At 49.1% G+C, this 16791-nt stretch overlaps 1 protein-coding gene across 5 annotated transcripts in view; it reads right to left on the bottom strand.

Annotated features, from left to right (window-relative positions):
* Window positions 1–16791, bottom strand: part of FRMD5 (FERM domain containing 5) — a 383107-nt gene that overhangs the window by 28616 nt on the left and 337700 nt on the right. For 3 of the 5 annotated variants that reach the window (XM_089310229.1, XM_089310228.1, XM_089310226.1), the window contains exons 5-7: window positions 11657–11754; window positions 7481–7604; window positions 4083–4170 (exon numbers count right to left, since the gene is read on the bottom strand). In XM_089310229.1, the coding sequence (XP_089166355.1) occupies window positions 4083–4170; window positions 7481–7604; window positions 11657–11754 (310 nt within the window). Of the gene's footprint in view, window positions 1–4082; window positions 4171–7480; window positions 7605–11656; window positions 11776–16791 lie in introns of all 5 variants that reach the window. The other 2 variants (XM_089310227.1, XM_089310225.1) reach the window with 1 other exon arrangement.

A 16791-nucleotide genomic window follows, 5' to 3' on the forward strand; every position in this document is an offset into this window, starting at 1 on the left:
GTCATTCTGCCCAGAGGAGGATTCTGGGGCCTCAGAGCATTGATGGTTTTTACAAGCAGGAACATCTAGGCATCCCTGCCCAAGCTCCCAGGTTCCACCCGGAGATACAAGCCAAGCAGGCTCCTATCTGCTACCACTTGGACAAACATCTTGGGTAGGATGAGTCAGGACCACTGCACTCAGTGGTTGGGTTTTCAGGGTCATCCTGTCCCCTACTTGGGGGCATGACTCAAACTAATTCAATCTTAGTAGATGAAGCCTCTACCATTCTTAAGGGGTCTTAGAGAAGATGATTCCATGTGTTATAACACAACTAGGCCCATTTCTGAAAGAGCCCATGGTTAGGAGCCTTCAGTCAGTTATGAAAACTACCCAGTTTCAATAAACTTAAACTTGGCCACAAGAAACTAGGATGTAAATGGAAGAAGAGGCCATGCACCACAGGAGGCTTGGTGCTGCTCCCTGACACCTTGGAAATGGAGCCATCTGAGTGCCTTTGGTCAAATTCTTCATTTCAGCATCGAACCCAATGCCTTATAGCACAACCAAGAGAGGCTCGTTTACGGGAGAGTCACTTCTGATCTTTCTTGTTCTAGTTTTCTCGAGTCAGAAGCAACCAGCCAAGATGGAGGAAGAAGTTCTTATGCAGAGAGGAGGTTAGGTGGCTACATAATGAAAGTAATGGTCCTCTTTTAGGGCTAGAGGAAAAAATAGTGCATTTTTGGTGGTTGATCTTACCTAGATCCTGTTGAAATAAATTTTTTCCTAGTCTACACACAGCAGAACACACTGGTAAACTTATATTTTTATATGATGATTCCAGTAATCTCCTAGGCCTGTGTCCTCTTCATCAGAATTGGCAGTGAGGCATGCTTGGTTCCTAAATAGATGCCGTCTCCCCAGGAGGGGGACCATAAATGGTAACTGAAAAAGCATAGCGTGGAGACAGACAACTCTAGGTCCAAGTTTCAGGGCTGTCCTCACCACGTTAGTTGGGCATGTTAGTTCGTACTCAGAGGGGACTTCTCATGTCCCTGTTATCTATCCTTATCTGTACCTTCAAGGGCTCAGCACTCTTATTATAAAATGAGGATGGTACAGTGATGATATAAAGAATACACAAGATGATGTATGTAAGTGCTTGGTCCATGCACATTCTCAGTAAACGCACTTTCAAGACTCACGATAAGAATGCTGGATACCAACTGGGTGCCTGGACTGGTCTAAGTGCTCCAGGAACTTTAACAGGGCAGCCTCGTTAGTAGGGCCCAAGGCGCCACAGTCTGGGCTTGCAGGAGAGTCAGGACAGACAACCAGGCTCAGCACACCTGGATGGAACAGGCTGGTGGATCGAGGCTGGTGAGGGGTTAGGGCTGTGGAACAGATGCAGCACTGGGGTGCCAGCAGTTTGCTCCACCTTGCCCTCCAGCAGCTGTCTGACTGGCAGCTTTAGGGTATGGGTATTGCTGCAAGCCAGTGAGCTAATACAGCCCTCTAGCTGTCCCAGCCTGAGTTTGTCGGAGTTCCTCTTCCTGGGCCCAGGGCAGACAAGGCCACTTTGGGCAGAAAGAAGCCACCAGTGTACACAATAGGAGCAGCAGCTTCTTAATCAGTCCAAGAAAACAGAGCCCAGCTGAAGCACTGTTCTGCTCTCATTTAATTATCGAAACGATTCCTCTTCTTCTGCCCTCCCTAGGGCTGCATGCCCCAGATTCCCTGGGCCCAGTAATTGCCTCTGTTAATAGAAATCATCGGTATTTATTACACTGAGTACGCCAGCTTATTTCAGCTCTCCTTGTAGCAGCATTAAGGAGAGTGCTTGGTAGCATATCACCAAAGTGACTCTACTTAATGACAAGAGTAAAGGCTCCCACATTGTTCGCTTCGCTTGGGAGGGTGGAGGAAGTCATGACCAGGGCTGAACGCGAGGAGCTGAGGGACCACATCTGAGGTCTGCAGCAGGACTCCAGCAGGGCCCTGGGGCTCAGGAAGCCTGATGAGATGACTGCTCCCACCTTCGCCGCATGGAAACTCTCCTGGAACTTCTGGTCTCCCCAGGGTCCCTAACAATGGGAAGTGACTTGAGTTCAAATCTTTGCTCTACCACTCAGGGCCATGTGAACTTCAGCTTCCCATTATGCCAGCCTTCTTATCTATAAAATAATATCCACCTTCCAGGGTTGGTATGAGAAAGTAACGTGCAAGGACTCCGCGGGGCTGCTGTGGATCATGCGCCACAAACATCAGCCTGCCACCCTTCTCTTGCCAGGAGTTGATTCTCTGGGGTTGGGTGATAGGCTGTCTGGGATTGAGTCTTGCACAGGGCCTGGTATGAATGCCACTTCCTCCCTGCAGCCTCTCCAGCCTTTCTGTGTCCTGTGATGGGCAACCTACTCAACACAAGGCTGAGGGGGGTGCACATGGATTTGGGCTGGGTGCCAGGCTGGCTGCCACTACATGCAGCTCCCAGACCCCTGTGGGCAACAGTGGCCACTCCGCATCCAGTTCTGGTCAGTTGTAACCACATATGACCTCAAAGGGACCAGGCAGCTTTGGAGTCAAATGCAGAGCTGATCCAGCTTCTTCTGATGACCATATCTATCCGTAGGCAGCTCTGTATTTTAAGGTCCTACAGCGAGTCAGCAGTTCAGGGAGTGCAGTTATTGAGCACCTACTGGGTACTTTCATAGTGACAAAGAAAAAGAAGATTCAAAGGCCCCAGTAGGAGAGCAGGGCCAGTCGAGGGCCAGCCAACCCCAAAGCTCTCATCTTGCCCAGTCCCCTGGTGACACATCTCAACAGCTGGTAGAGGGAGGGGCTTAAACTACATCTACTACAGAGGGCAGTTACATAGAGAGTTTTGCTAAACCAGAATATCTATGCATCAATTCTTTATTAGAAACAGGCATGATGTTTTCTCACAGCACTGGCCCCAAGAACATGGAGGTTGTTTTGCAGGGCCATGCTAGAGGGTAGAAGCTAGGGTAGGGAGGACAACCAAGAGTGTCAGAATGTTCTCGAAGTTCATATTAAATCAAAGGCAAGAAAAAAAAATCACCATCGCCTCACCTAGTGTCCAAAGGAAAGAACAGTCTGTCCTCAAGTCACTGGTTCCTTGGTTTTTACTTTGAACTACGACCCCCTCAGAAATTCACGTGCTAAAGTCCTAAGCTCCAGTACCTCGGCACGTCATCTATTTGCAGACAGCACCTGCACAGAGACTACTGAATTAAAATGAGGTCATCAGGTCATCACCAACTGACGTCTCAGGAAGATGCCTTCCACAGGCGAGCACAGGGGCCTGGCACAGATCAGAAGGCACCCACCCTGGCCACAGTTCATCTCGGACTTCCAGCCTCCAGAACTGTGAGACGGCAAATTTCTGCTGTTTCATTTCCCCAGGCTGTGCCACTTTGTTAGGGCAGCTGTAGGGAGTTATTAAACTCTTCACCTTCCTGTGACATGTACAGTGTCCTTTTACCTATCAGGAAGAACCCTGCTCCCAGCTGATACTGTCTCTCTCACAGCAGTCCGAGGTTCAGTTTAACCGGCAGTACTGGAACCTCCCCACTAACGCTGAGAGGCAGAAATGTGGAGACGGAGGCAAAGACCAGGCAGGTCAAAGGAACAGGGATGGAGTTGCAGGGGGAGGGCCGTGGCCACGAAGCGCGGGACCTATGTGTGTGATTAGAGGTTTTCATGGGCTACAGCTCCACGGCCCTGCACTGCTTTTCATGTAATGGAATTAAGTGTGACTCCATGGCAGTTCCAGGCGGTGGCTTCCACCACTGTGGTCCATAAAACAGGCTGTTGGAGAGAAGCCAGATTATGGGTTGGGGGGGGGGCGGTGCCATCTTCCTCCTCTCTTCATTTCCACCACATTACCCACTACTGCTATGGCGGGGCCCAGTTTCAGTTGTGTTACTTAGACTGACGCTGCCTGGGACCGTCTGACACTGGGGTGGCGCCGCAGGAGTGTGTGGCATGGAATCCAGAGTTTTCCAAGTGCGACGTTTCCGCTGGCTGTCACGAAAGGGCCGGGAGAGGAGACAGGGTCAGCACAGTCTCCCTGCAAGCCTTACCTTGCATGGGTGAGGGTCCACTCCATATGTCTCCAATGTCTGCGCTTTTCTTAAGAAGTTCAGCTCCGATGTTGCTGGTGATTGGCCACTGGAATGAAGACAGTAAGGTTATTTCAGGTGGGACCTGGTGCTGTGGTACAGCAGGTTGTAGCCCTGGCCTGCAACGCCAGCATCCCATCTGGGTGCCAGTTTGATTCCTAGCTGCTCCAATTTCGATCCAGCTCCCTGCTAATATGCCTGGGAAAGCAGTGGAGGATGGTCTAAGCCCTTCCAAGTCCTTGGGCTCCTGCACCCACCTGGGAGACCAAGAGGAAGCTCCTGGCTCCTGGCTTTGGATCGGCTCATCTCCAGCTATCGTGGCCATTTGAGGAGTGAACCAAATGAAGACCCCTCTCTCTCTGTTCCAACCTTTCTCTGTAACCCTTTCAAATAAATAAAATCTTAAAAAAAAAAAAGATGATTTCAGGTTTCCTATCCCCCAGGCTCCTCTGAGGTAAACCCTCTATTAAGAAGTGCTCTAGGAGAGACACATCCCAAGTGTTTCCCAGGGATGTACTGCCCGCTTGGTTCTAGGACACCTTTAGAGACTCTTGTTTAGAGTCAAAAGCTCAAAAGTCTTCAGGATGAGGCAGGCAACGCAAAGAAACACCTGGGCTGAGTGAACAACAGGGAGTTGTGGGGACTGTGGCAAAGGGGGGGGGGTGCACGCCCCACCTAACAAATACAATTGTATCTTAGCTCTGAGATTATAGTCAGGAGAGAACACAGGGTCCAGAACTGTGAAAATCTGTGATTATTTTAAACAAAAGTCACAGATACTGATGGCTCTGTTACAGTGTAACACCTGAGGGAACAAACAAAACCCATCTGTAGTCCGGCTGTTGCGGCCACAGGTTTCTTGTCTGTGGTCTAGACTGGAATACAAAGAAGGGACCCAGATGCCCTACTGTGACACCCACCCCTCTTTATTTACCAGAAGAGCACAGGAATGTGGGGGAGAAGCAGGTGGGCCAGGGCTGAGCTCCCCACATTCCACAGCCACTCTGGCTGCCCATAGGTCAGAGACCACGAACGGGAAGCAAGAGAAAAAGGAAGGAAGCAGTCCAGCTCTAAGCCATCTGAAGAGGAGGCCTCTGGCACCACTGCCTTCCCAGCTGGCTCTTTAGCAGGTGAATTGACGAGCTCAAGGCAGAAACTGGCGGTGCTGCCACCATCAGGCTCCACCACAGGTCCAAAACCCAGGCAAAGCACAGGTGCTTCCTACAGGTGCAGGGGTGGCCTTGGTGTGCGGAGCAGTGGGCAGTTTGAGGTCGACAACTCTGAGGACTGGAGGACAGGAGTGGAAGTTGCTCATTCCTACACCTGTCATCTGTCTGAAGTAATGTGCAAGGCAGGAAGGTGAGGCAACCCAAGGGGGCTGAGGGCCAGAAGCCCCGTGGTGTCCCTCTTCGGGGGGGAGGGGCGTTGGTCAGTCAGCCCCCTGACAGGCAGGCTTCTACTGCTACCCACTGGGAAATCTATCAGCAGTACAGGGTCTGTGTCCTCTGGAGCTCACCTTAGAGCTGGAGAATGGAAACCCAGACAGAGTTTTACATTCTCAGGGCCAGGCTGAACTTCTCCCTTCCCCCAGCACAGCTGAGACACAGGGAGGTCTTTGTAAAATGCTGTGTGGCAGGGAAAGGGTGGCAGAAGGGCAACAGCACCACTGCCCCTCCCAGGGAGCTACCCATTCTGTGCATGGAGGAGCATGGGCCCCGTGGGCTCCATTCACCCCTGGGGTCTGCTCAAACCTCCAGAGCTCTCAAAATGGGCATCATTTCCTGGGGGGGGGGTCCTGCTTAGACCAGGTTTCGGGAGCACTGTTCCCACTACTCTGGCATCTAAAACATGCTGGCAGCTCCAGCACATCCCAGGTCTCTTCTTGGAATGAACCTAGAGGTTCCACACAAGCCCAAGTTTATTCCGAGCTTTACCACCAGGGGTCATTATTTCCCTAATAGTAATGGGAAGTGTCCTGGGACTTTGAACTTGCAAAGGCTCCTCTGTGCAGGGAGAGGGGCAGACACATCCAAGATGTCACCTCTGACACGTGTCTCCATCCCTCTGGCAGGGGCAGCAATGTGCATCCTGTAACACATGACAGGGAAGGCGTCTGTTTACAAAGACCAGGGGGCTCTGGCTAACATCTGTTGGTAGAATTTTTGTGCGAAGGTGAAAAGGTTTGGTTTTGGTGTGTGCTGGGAGAAGGAATGGCATGCTAAGGATAGGAACTACTTTAAACTTAGAATTATCATTAGAAATATCTTCCGCCAGAGCAGGCGTTTGGCCTAGCAGTTAATAAGACACATTGGAATATCTGAGTCCAATGCCTGGCCCCTGACTGCAGCCTCCTGCAATTGTAGACCCTGGGAGGCACTGGTGATAGCTCAAGTATTTGGGCTCAGGGGAGACCTGCATTGAGTTCTGGGCTCTTGTCTTTGGCCTTGGGCCAGCTCTGGCCATTACAGGCATTTGGGGAGGGAACCGGCAAAAGTGAGTGCTCTGTTTCTCTGTGTGTCAGTTAAGTAAAATTTAAGAAAAAAGAAACCACAAACCTTCCATGCACATCACACTTTCCTCAAAATTATAGATATACAAACATTTTAAAAGGTTAAAAAGAAAATTGTAATGTGTTAAAATGATGATGAAACATTTCACAACACTGCAGTGTATATACCCTTATCCTTTGTGGTTTTCAGTTTGGGAACTCTGCTCCAGTGTGGCCCACAAAGTAGAGTCCAAACACCCTTATTGTTGCTGTTTTAAATCCATTTTTGTAGAAAACCTTACTACTCTTAGGCAAAGGGCTGCATCAGTACAGTTTTATGGCATTCGGCAAACTCCACATGACCAAGAGGAGCTGATGAAGAGGAGGCCCAGGGCCAGGGACTGCAGATGTTGGGCTGGGTCAGGCAGTGGCCCCGAAGCAAAGTGCTCTCAGGGCCCCCGACGGCACTCAGAAATCAGGACAGCCCTGTGCAGCCTGTCTTCTGACAGAAGCCACCTGTCACCCCGTCACAGGCTGAGGGCAGAGTCTGCCTGTTTTTCACATCCCACTTTTTTTTTTTCCTCTCTTCTGCTATCTCTTTGATGTTTTCCATTTCCTTTTCCCAAGTCTGTCTCCTCCCCCTTTGTGTCTTCATTTATCTTACTGCAGCACCCTTTCAGAGGCTCATCCCCATGGGACTCCCTCTAATTCCACAGGGCCTGGGCTGTGCTGTCAGTGGATCACTGGGAGTGGGGCATTGCAGGGTCACGGAGATGGGGGAGCCCCCCTAGATGCTCCAGGGGAGCAGAGGGCACAGCATAGGGCCTGTGGGGAAGCCCCAGGGCCTGCACCTGAACTACGCGTCACTCACCTGAGTTCTGTCTTGTGAATCTCAGCAATTTTCCTTTCCAGTTTTTCTGAGTGTTTAGGGAAAAACTGGAACTTGGAGCTGTAGCCTTCAGGGTGTTTCCCTGGGTCGTAATCTCCAATTTCCGCTTTTAAAAGAAGGGCAGAAGATGTGTAACTCATCATTGTGGAGATGCACAAAACATTATCCACAAAGCAACAAGAGATTAACACACAAGGGTAAAAGCCAAGGCACACTTCAGATTTACAGAGAACACTGGGTTCTGAACACAGCTGCGGGCTGGGTTAGGGACAGGCCCCTCAGTAGGGCTGACCCCATGCTAAGGTCACCACAAGCAAACTTGCAGTGGGACAGGAGAAACCTGCACCGTGGTCCTCATCCATCTAGCCCTAAGAGGACCTGGGAACAAAGGCCTTGGTGGCAGCACAGGAAATGGTGAGGTTGATCAGGAAGACAGAGCATCTAGGACCTGAGCCAGATCTGAAGTCTAAATCTCATGTGGAGGATTTTAGCAGGGACACAGCGAACTGATGGATGAGCCATGATCCAAGTGCTGAACTCACCCCTTGGTGCAAGTCAAATTCCCCCCTGGATATTCATGGAGGGATGACCTGGTGCAGGGAAGAATGGCTGTAACCAGAAGGCGTCACTGAGCTCAGGAGCACCGAGTCCTTAGGCTGATTTCTCAGCTCCCTGCCTGACACAGGGCTCTCCTCCAGCCGTTTGCAGAAGACCTCATCTCTACCTACAGCTGCTGAGATCTCAGACGAGAGAACTCCGGGACAACAGTGGCCCAAGGTGCTCCTGGTCTGTTTCCAGGTGGGAATCCTACTTTCTCCATGTGAGGTGCTCCATGGGGACTCGCTGGGAATGACCAGGGGAAGGAGGAGCTCCCAGCTGCCTGGTGGTTGCCCTCTTTGCTTCCCTGATGACAGCCACAACCATTGCAGGTGAGACGTTTAGGGAGGAGGAAAACGGGCCCTCCTCTGGTGGCATGTTGTACCCATGTCTTGTGCTTCTTCACTGTGAACCTGCTCACTGTGCCTTCCACATTATTTGGGAATTTCTATTGCTTGGCAGAAACCCTGAGCCTGAAGTCAGGGCTCATTTGAGTTTTGGAGCAACTTATTTTGATTTTATTTAGAAAGTGCCAAATAGAAAATATCATTATTGGACGTCAAGTACATCTTTAAAGAAAAACAGAAAATGAACAAAATAAGATTGTTAGGCTAAATTTAAAGGAAAGATTAACATTTCAAACTACACTTGTATTAGGTCAGGCTGTCTCTTTAAAAATGAAAGGAGTGGGGGCGGACATTTGGCCTAACAGTTAAGACACTGGGCCGCATGCATCCCACACTGGGGAGCCTGATCCCAGCTTCCTGAAAATACACCTTCTGGGAAGTAGCAGGTGACAGGTGACGGCTCAAGTAGTTGGGTCTATGCCACTCATGTGGGGAGGCCTGGTTTGAGTTCCTGGCTCCTGGCTTTGGTGCAGTGACCATTGCAGGCATCTGGGGAGGGAATCAGTGGATAGCAGCTCTGTCAGTTTATGTCTGCTTCCATCTCTCTGCCTCTTGCCTCTTGAATAAAAGAAATGAAAGGGGTATCTCGGGGTACCTTAAAATTAGCAAGCACCTGTTAGACTTCCCATTTAAGTGATTTTTAAAATAGGAGTCTCAGAAGTCAAAGTGGCAATGGGCTTTTACAGTCTGGTTTTTTTTTTTTTGACAGGCAGAGTGGACAGTGAGAGAGAGAGACAGATAGAAAGGTCTTCCTTTTGCCGTTGGTTCACCCTCCAATGGCCGCTGCGGCCGGTGCACTGTGCTGATCCAATGTCAGGAGCCAGGTACTTATCCTGGTCTCCCATGGGGTGCAGGGCCCAAGCACTTGGGCCATCCTCCACTGCACTCCCTGGCCATAGCAGAGAGCTGGCCTGGAAGAGGGGCAACCGGGACAGAATCCAGCGCCCCAACCGGGACTAGAACCCGGTGTGCGGCACCCCGACCAGGACTAGAACCCGGTGTGCCGGCGCCGCAAGGCAGAGGATTAGCCTAGTGAGCTGCAGCGCCGGCCTACAGTCTGTTCTTAAAAAAAGATTATTTAGGGTCTCGCATAGTGGTATAGTGGGTTAAGTTGTTGCCTGCAATGCTGGCATCTCATGTGGGCACCAATTTGAATCCCGGATGCTCCACTTTCAATCTAGCTTCCTGCTAATGGCCTGGGAAAGGCAGCAGAAAATGGCCCAAGTGCTTGGGTCCCTGAACCCATGTGGGAGACTTGGAAGAAGCTCCTGGCTTTGGTTTGGCCCAGCCACGGCTGTTGCAGCAATTTGGGAGATGAACCAGCAGATGGAAGATCTTGTCTCTCCCTCTCTTAACTCTGCCTTTTAAATAAATAAGTCTTTTAAAAAATTATTTGAAAGAGTGACAGAGGGAGATCTTACATCTACTGTTTCACTCCTCATCTACTGTAGCTGAGGCTAGGCCAGACTGAAGCCCAGAGCCTGTTTTTGGGTCTCCCATATGGGTGGTACTGCCTTCCAAGTGTACTAGCAGGAAGCTGGGTCAGAGTGTAGAACAGCTGAGACTAGAACCAGGCACTCTGATATAAAATGAAGGTGTATGTCCCATGTCGCAGCTTACCCTGCTAAGCCACAATGCCTGCCTATGATGTTTACATTTTTTTTTCTTTTAAAGTCAGTGCTGCTGATGTAGTTTTTTAAAAAAGATTTATTTATTATTTATTTGAAAGGCAGAGTTATAGAGAGGCAGAGGCAGAGACAGAGATCTTCCACCTGCTTGTTCACTCCCCAAATGGCCACAATGATCAGAGCTCGACTGACTGGAAGCCAGGAGCTTCCTCTGGGTTTTCCCATGCTGGTGCAGGGGCCCAAGGACTTGGGCCACCTTCTTCTGCTTTCCCAGGCCACAGCAGAGAACTGGATCAGAAGTGGAGAAGCCAGGACTTGAACCACTGCCCGTATGGGATGCCAGCACTGCAGGTGGTGGCTTTAATCGCTATGCCACAGTGCCCTCCCTGACTTTTACATTCTTATCACAGCTGTGATATTTCTCTTGCCAGAAAGACTCTTTTTTTTTTTTTGGACAGACAGAGTGGACAGTTAGAGAGAGAGACAGAGAGAAAGGTCTTCCTTTTTACCGCTGGTTCACCCCCCAATGGCCGCTGCGGCTGGCGCGCTGCTGCTGGCACACCGCGCTGATCCGAAGCCAGGAGCCAGGTGCTTCTCCTGGTCTCCCATGTGGGTGCAGGGCCCAAGCACTTGGGCCATCCTCCACTGCCGTACTGCCGTCCTGAGCCACACCAGAGAGCTGGCCTGGAAGAGGGGCAACCGGGACAGAATCCGGCGCCCTGACTGGGACTAGAACCCGGGGTGCCGGCGTCGCAGGTGGAGGATTAGCCTAGTGAGCCACAGCGCCGGCCAAGACTCTTATTTCTTATTGGCAAGCACTTTACAATTTCTCTTCACAGAGTTGCTTCTGGGAGTTCACACATTTCCAATTAAGAGTTCAGATTCCTTGATGGAAACTTCATAATGCTAGTGCTATGGTCCAAATGATCTGGTGGCAATGACAGGCCTAAGGACCAAACAAAATCTAGGTAGTGGCACTTGAGTGTCCTTTTCATTTCATGAAAGAAGGGGACATAAGTGAAGAGCTCCTGCCTCTCCCATTGTTTCACAAAAAAAAAAAAAAGTCAGTCTGGGCATCAGCTGGATAAGACTCTTACTTATCAACACGCTAAGAAATGTGCTTGTTACTTGGAAACACTTTCAACTTCGAGCACTCCACTGAAAGATCTCTGAAATAGACACCAGGAGTCCAAGATGCCTCACTTCTTAAAGATGTGCGTAAGGACAGGAAAACACTGATTCAGATGATTCCCTAGAGTCTCAGTAATTTTGTCAACCAAGGGTGCGGGGCAAATCCTCCACGGAGGATCAGAATTATTCCAAGGGCTGGTGTAAGACCTTCAGTACAGGTTAGGATTGGGTGTGCAGTAATTTCTGAGACAGAGAATCCAGGCGAAATCCTCTAACATGGATTCTGCTTCAGGTTAGACACTATTTAGATCCAAGAAGTAGTCATCTGTGGTAACTGAAATAATGTAATCAGCACTGAGCATGAAAAGCAAATTTATCCTGTCAAAAGTCATTACCTTGAAGGATATAAGCCGCTAACAAGGCAGCATCCGACGTTTTACAGAGGAGGCGGCCATGGTAGAGATCCCTTTTGATCTGTAGGAAGACTAAATACCTGGAGAGAAAACAGAACAAACTATAAAGGGTTTTTTTTATTGCTTTAAAGACATAAATATATAATACACATCTCTCAAAATCTTTGTCAGGACATTTTCACCACTTTAAAAAAAATCTCAAAACATACCATCAAACAAATACATTTTCTAATTCCCAGGAGACTCTTTCTAGTACTTCAACTTGCACTGGTTTGAGGCTCAATTCAAAACAACTTGTCAGTTCCCTTCTGTAGCTCAAAATAGAAATGGCACTTCATGGCAAAGCATGGTTGCCTCAGTGCTTGGCCTTGGAAGGAGCCAGTCCAGCCACTGCGATGCCAGGAAAGAAAACAACGCCCTCAGAGGCGAGCGAGTGGGCACCTTTCCACCTTGGGCTCTGGCTGGCGTTCCTCCCTGAGAAGCAGGGTGAAGGGTGGGTGCAGAAACCAGCCCAGGGAGGGGTTCAGCTTCTGTTTGTTAGGAGAACCTGTCCATATGTGGAAATAGCCCGCAGAGGTCAACCAGGCCTCTCCACATTTGAATAAAGTGTAAGAAGAGGCACCGGTGAAGGAGCACAAAAATGAGGCCAGTATCTCTTCAAATACAGAAGGCTCTCACCTCAGATGAGGCTGGAAGTGAAGACACGCATAACACGTGCTGCCTGCCAGGCCAAGTGTTACCCTCTGTATGCACACCATCTTACCTAATTCTCACAGACATGTTGAGACAGGTGCTATTATCATCTCCCCTTTCCAGATGAAGAAGCCAAGGCCTTAGTGGCTTCTCATGGACACGCAACTAAGGGGCTGAGCCAGGAACCACATTTAAGACTGTCAGACTCCAGAACCTGGCTCTTAGTCACTATTTCTATGACCTTCCTTGCTCTGTAAATGCTTTATATAATTTCACAAGATGGAATATAGCAGGGTGCAACGAACTGATGACTTTTCATTCTGAAATGGCTTTACAGGGAGTGTGGTCTCTGATGTTCGTGATCTCAGGGATCTCCTAAAAAGTGGAAAAGGGAGCTGTCAGATTATGAGGCACATCAAGCCCCTGAATGGGTCACTTCCAAGGTGGCTTCTTGGCCAGGGAGCATCTGTGATGATTCAAATGTATGTCCACAGGTTGGCTGTAAGGCCTGATCCCCTCTTTCTGAGTGTGGGCTGGACTTCGTGACTGGCTTCCAAGAACAGAGTACAGCAGAATTGAGTGACTAGCTCCCAGACAAGGTCATGAAGTCCTTGAAGCTTCCTTCTCCCCATTGCTCTCTCTGTGATTACTCTCTCTGCTTGAGGACACTTCCCCAGCCCTACACAAAGGTTCAAGGAGTGAGGAACCAAGGCCTTCTGGGTGCCATCAGCCAGCAAGGAACTCAAACTTTCTGCCGACAGCCAAGAGAGTACACCATCTTGGAAGTGGATCCTCCAGCCCCAGTCAAACCTTCAGATGACTGCAGCCCTGGCCAGCCTCCTGACTGCAACCTCATGATTGACCCTGAGCCAAACCCACAAAGCTAAGCTGCTCCTGAATTCCTGGTGTACAGAAACTCTGAGATAATAATGCATGTTATTTTAAGCTATGTTGTGTGTGTGTGTGTGTTGGGGGGGGCACTTTGTTAGACAGCCATAGATAACTACAGTATAGCTAGGGAAGTAATGGAAATACAGCAAAATTCCTTTACATTTTGCGAGTCTGAACCAAAAAGAAATTGGAGCATGCATGCACCATTGGAGGTTTCCATGCTTTTGTTTTCAGACGGAAGAATAAATCAGAGGATTCTGTGTACATTTGATCATGTAAAAATGCCCAAGAGAAATACGGCTACTGACACCGCAGGTTCTAGGGGGTGCTAGGGAGGAGTATGTGACTCTGGTAGCCTTTGGCTTAAAGATTCAAATAATTAACACACAGCAATGAGAGGGCAATCAAACCTTTTCTCAGGCCTTGTGTGGCCCACACATCAGGGGCATTAGCATTACTTGGGAGCTGATTGGAGATGCTGAATGTTATATACATCTTATACCTACACCTTTCAGTAAGACCCCCAGGTGTATACAGATCAAATTTTAAAAAACACTGTCCTGAGAAAGTTCAAAACCACATCAGGATCGAATGTCTTCCTCAAACCAATGGGAAGATGAATATTTCAGTTTGGGAATAAGTAAGAACTCTTCCCCCTCCACCCACCAATGTTCACCAAGAAAAAGGGGAGGAAAAAAAGGCACCATACAGAGTGAATAATTTAGGAAGGATCTACCAAATCAAGCTTGTTGTCACTCTGCTTCCCACAGCAAAATGCCACACGGTGTGTGGGAGCCGGCGAGCAAGCATTTTCTCTGCCTCTCACTGTTCCAACTCCTACCTTCCCCAGGCTTTGGCAAGATGTGGATGCAAACCTTTTGCCCCTACGTCAGGGATCACTCCCAGGGTCTAGATTCATGCATCACTCCTCCCCTGCCTCTCTGCTTGTCTGAGTCCTCAATTTAGGGACAGTACATGGTGGGCCAAAAGAGCTAACTCAAAGGGATAACCCTGCTGTGGGCACTGAGTCCCCATGTGCAGGTGGGAACGTCCCCCTGGAGATGTCAGAATCTGTGTGGGGGGTGGGGGTGGGGGTGGGGGGATGTTCCTGTGGCTTGAAAAAGCCCCCAGAGAGATTATGATTTGCTCCCCAAACCACCCAAGGGGACAAGCTCCTCCTCACACTGAGAACCAGCGTCTTCACATCATTATTGATGGACATATGGCAGTGCTTCAAGCAAGCTGCAATGGAGACAAGGTGGGAGGGTAGGATTCCTCTGGACTCCTGGTGAGAAGAGAGGTCAATGGTAAGGCCAGGAGCATTCTTAAGCAATGGGAAGGAGGGGCAGGTCAGCATTCTAAAGAAACAAACCACAGACTTTAGAGGGCAAAAAGAGATGAGCTCATCAAAGAATCCTCCAACAGATTGGAGGGAATAGCAACATTAGGCTTCTCCATCCCTTTTCTGCCACAAACTCTGTGTTGTGCTCATTTAAGGAGCTAAGCAATGACTCAGTGTTGCTGGGCATGCAAATATATTCTGTGTGACTCACAGAGTCCTCAGACCCAATCCCAGGAGACCTGGCATGTGCTCCCTGTCACGCACAGGCCTTGGGAAGACTGTCTTGTTGCCTGAGGCTCTGTCACTGGAGTCATTATGTATCACCAGGTAAAAGATCAGCCTGCTGGGGCTGCCCCAGTGGGCAGGCTGGTTGGGTTTTCCAGTCTCAGAATTTTGGAGTTGGAGCCATGGAGCCTCGCTGCTTCTCTTTGTGACTGAGCAAACAGAGGACCAGAAATTCAGTGACTTGTCTGAGTTGACACAGCAGCCAGAATCCAGGCCTCCTGATGCTGGGCCCAGTGTGTTTCCTACCTGTGTGGTTATTCAGTTAGTGAGGAGGTGAGAAAGAAAGTGGTCCTAAACTAAGATGACACCAAAGAAGAAATCAGTTTTAGACTAGATTTAAGACAAGCTTGTTTCAGAAGAAATTTTTTTTTAAACTTTGCTTATTTCTGGTCTTCACGAGACTTTATAACACTTCCACTAAAAAATATGTATGTATGTATGTATTTGAAACACAGACACACAGACACACACACAGCTTCCATGCACTGGTTCTACACCCCAAATGCCTGCAATAGCCAGGGCTGAGTCAGGCTGAAGCCAGGAGCCTGGAACTCTATACTGGTCTCCTACATGGGTGGCAAGAATCCAAGTACTTGGACCATCATCTGCTGCCTCTAAGGCATATTAGTGGAAAGTTGGATCAGAAGCAGAGTAGCTAGAACTCAAACCAACATTCTGCTATCAGAGGCTGGTGTCCCAAGCACTGGCTTAATCCACTGTGCCACAATAGCTGCCCCTATTTTTGTTTTAATGCTAGTATTGTCCTAAATTGATGGGAGCGTGAATCAGGATCAAATAAGTGACAGACTGAAAGAAAGCCAAGGAAAGCCCTAAGCTTTAATGCATTATGTACATCTCTCCAAATACTAGATTTGGTGTGGTATTTTCTGATATCATAAGGTAGGGAACGAATAGAGATAATTCCCGAGTTAAAGATTCTGAACTCTGGGAGGTACTGGAGTCTCTTGCAGTTTTTCCCAAAGAGTCTTTGGCCCTACCTCCCTTCCATTGACTGTCTGCCAGTGACTTGCTCTTTTTCCTACTGTCCTTTCTCCCTTGAATATGTATAGTACATCTTCCTCACCCATACTAGTAAGCTCGTAGGAGTCAGAGACCATGTTTTATAGACTTTAATATCCTTCTAAAGGCAGGCATGGTGAAGCAGTGGGTTCAGTCACTGCTTTAGATGTTCACATTTGCTATCAGCACATCTGGGATCAAGTCCTGCCTCAGCTTCTGATCCAGCTGCCTGCTAATGTGCCTGAAAACAGCAGAGATGGTTCAAGTACTTCAGTCCCTGACAACCACAGGGAAGACCTGGATGGTTCCTGGTTCTTGGTTCCTGGTTCTGGTCTGGCCCAGCCCTAGTTGGTTGTGACTGTCTGGGGAAGGAATCAGCAGACAGAGCAGACAGATGATCTCTCTTTTTCTCTCTCCTCTCTCTCAAACAAATAAATAAGCAAATAAATCTTTAAAAAATACATGAGGGGATGGCACTGTGAAGCAGTGGGTAAAGCCACCTCCTGCAGTGCTGGCATCTCATATGGGTGCTGTTTGAGAGCTGGCCACTCCACTTTTTTAAAGTTTTATTTATTTATTTATTTGGCAGGAAGAGTTACAGAGAGAGAGAGAGAGAGAGAGAGAGAAAGGTCTTCCTTCCGTTGGTTCATTCCCCAAGTGGCAAGTGGCTGCAACGGCTGGAACTGTGCCAATCTGAAGCCAGGAGCCAGGTGCTTCCTCCTGGTCTCCCATGCGGGTGCAGGGGCCCAAACATTTGGACCATCCTCCACTGCCTTCCCAGGTCACAGCAGAGAGCTGGACTGGAAGAGGAGCAACTGGGACTAGAACTGGCGCACATATGGGATATCGGCACCCATATGGGATGCCGGCACCGCAGGCAGAGGAT

Source organism: Oryctolagus cuniculus, chromosome 12 (genome assembly GCF_051225735.1).
Source record: "Oryctolagus cuniculus isolate XC-2025 breed Fujian yellow rabbit chromosome 12, ASM5122573v1, whole genome shotgun sequence".
Classification (NCBI taxonomy): Eukaryota; Metazoa; Chordata; class Mammalia; order Lagomorpha; family Leporidae; genus Oryctolagus; species Oryctolagus cuniculus.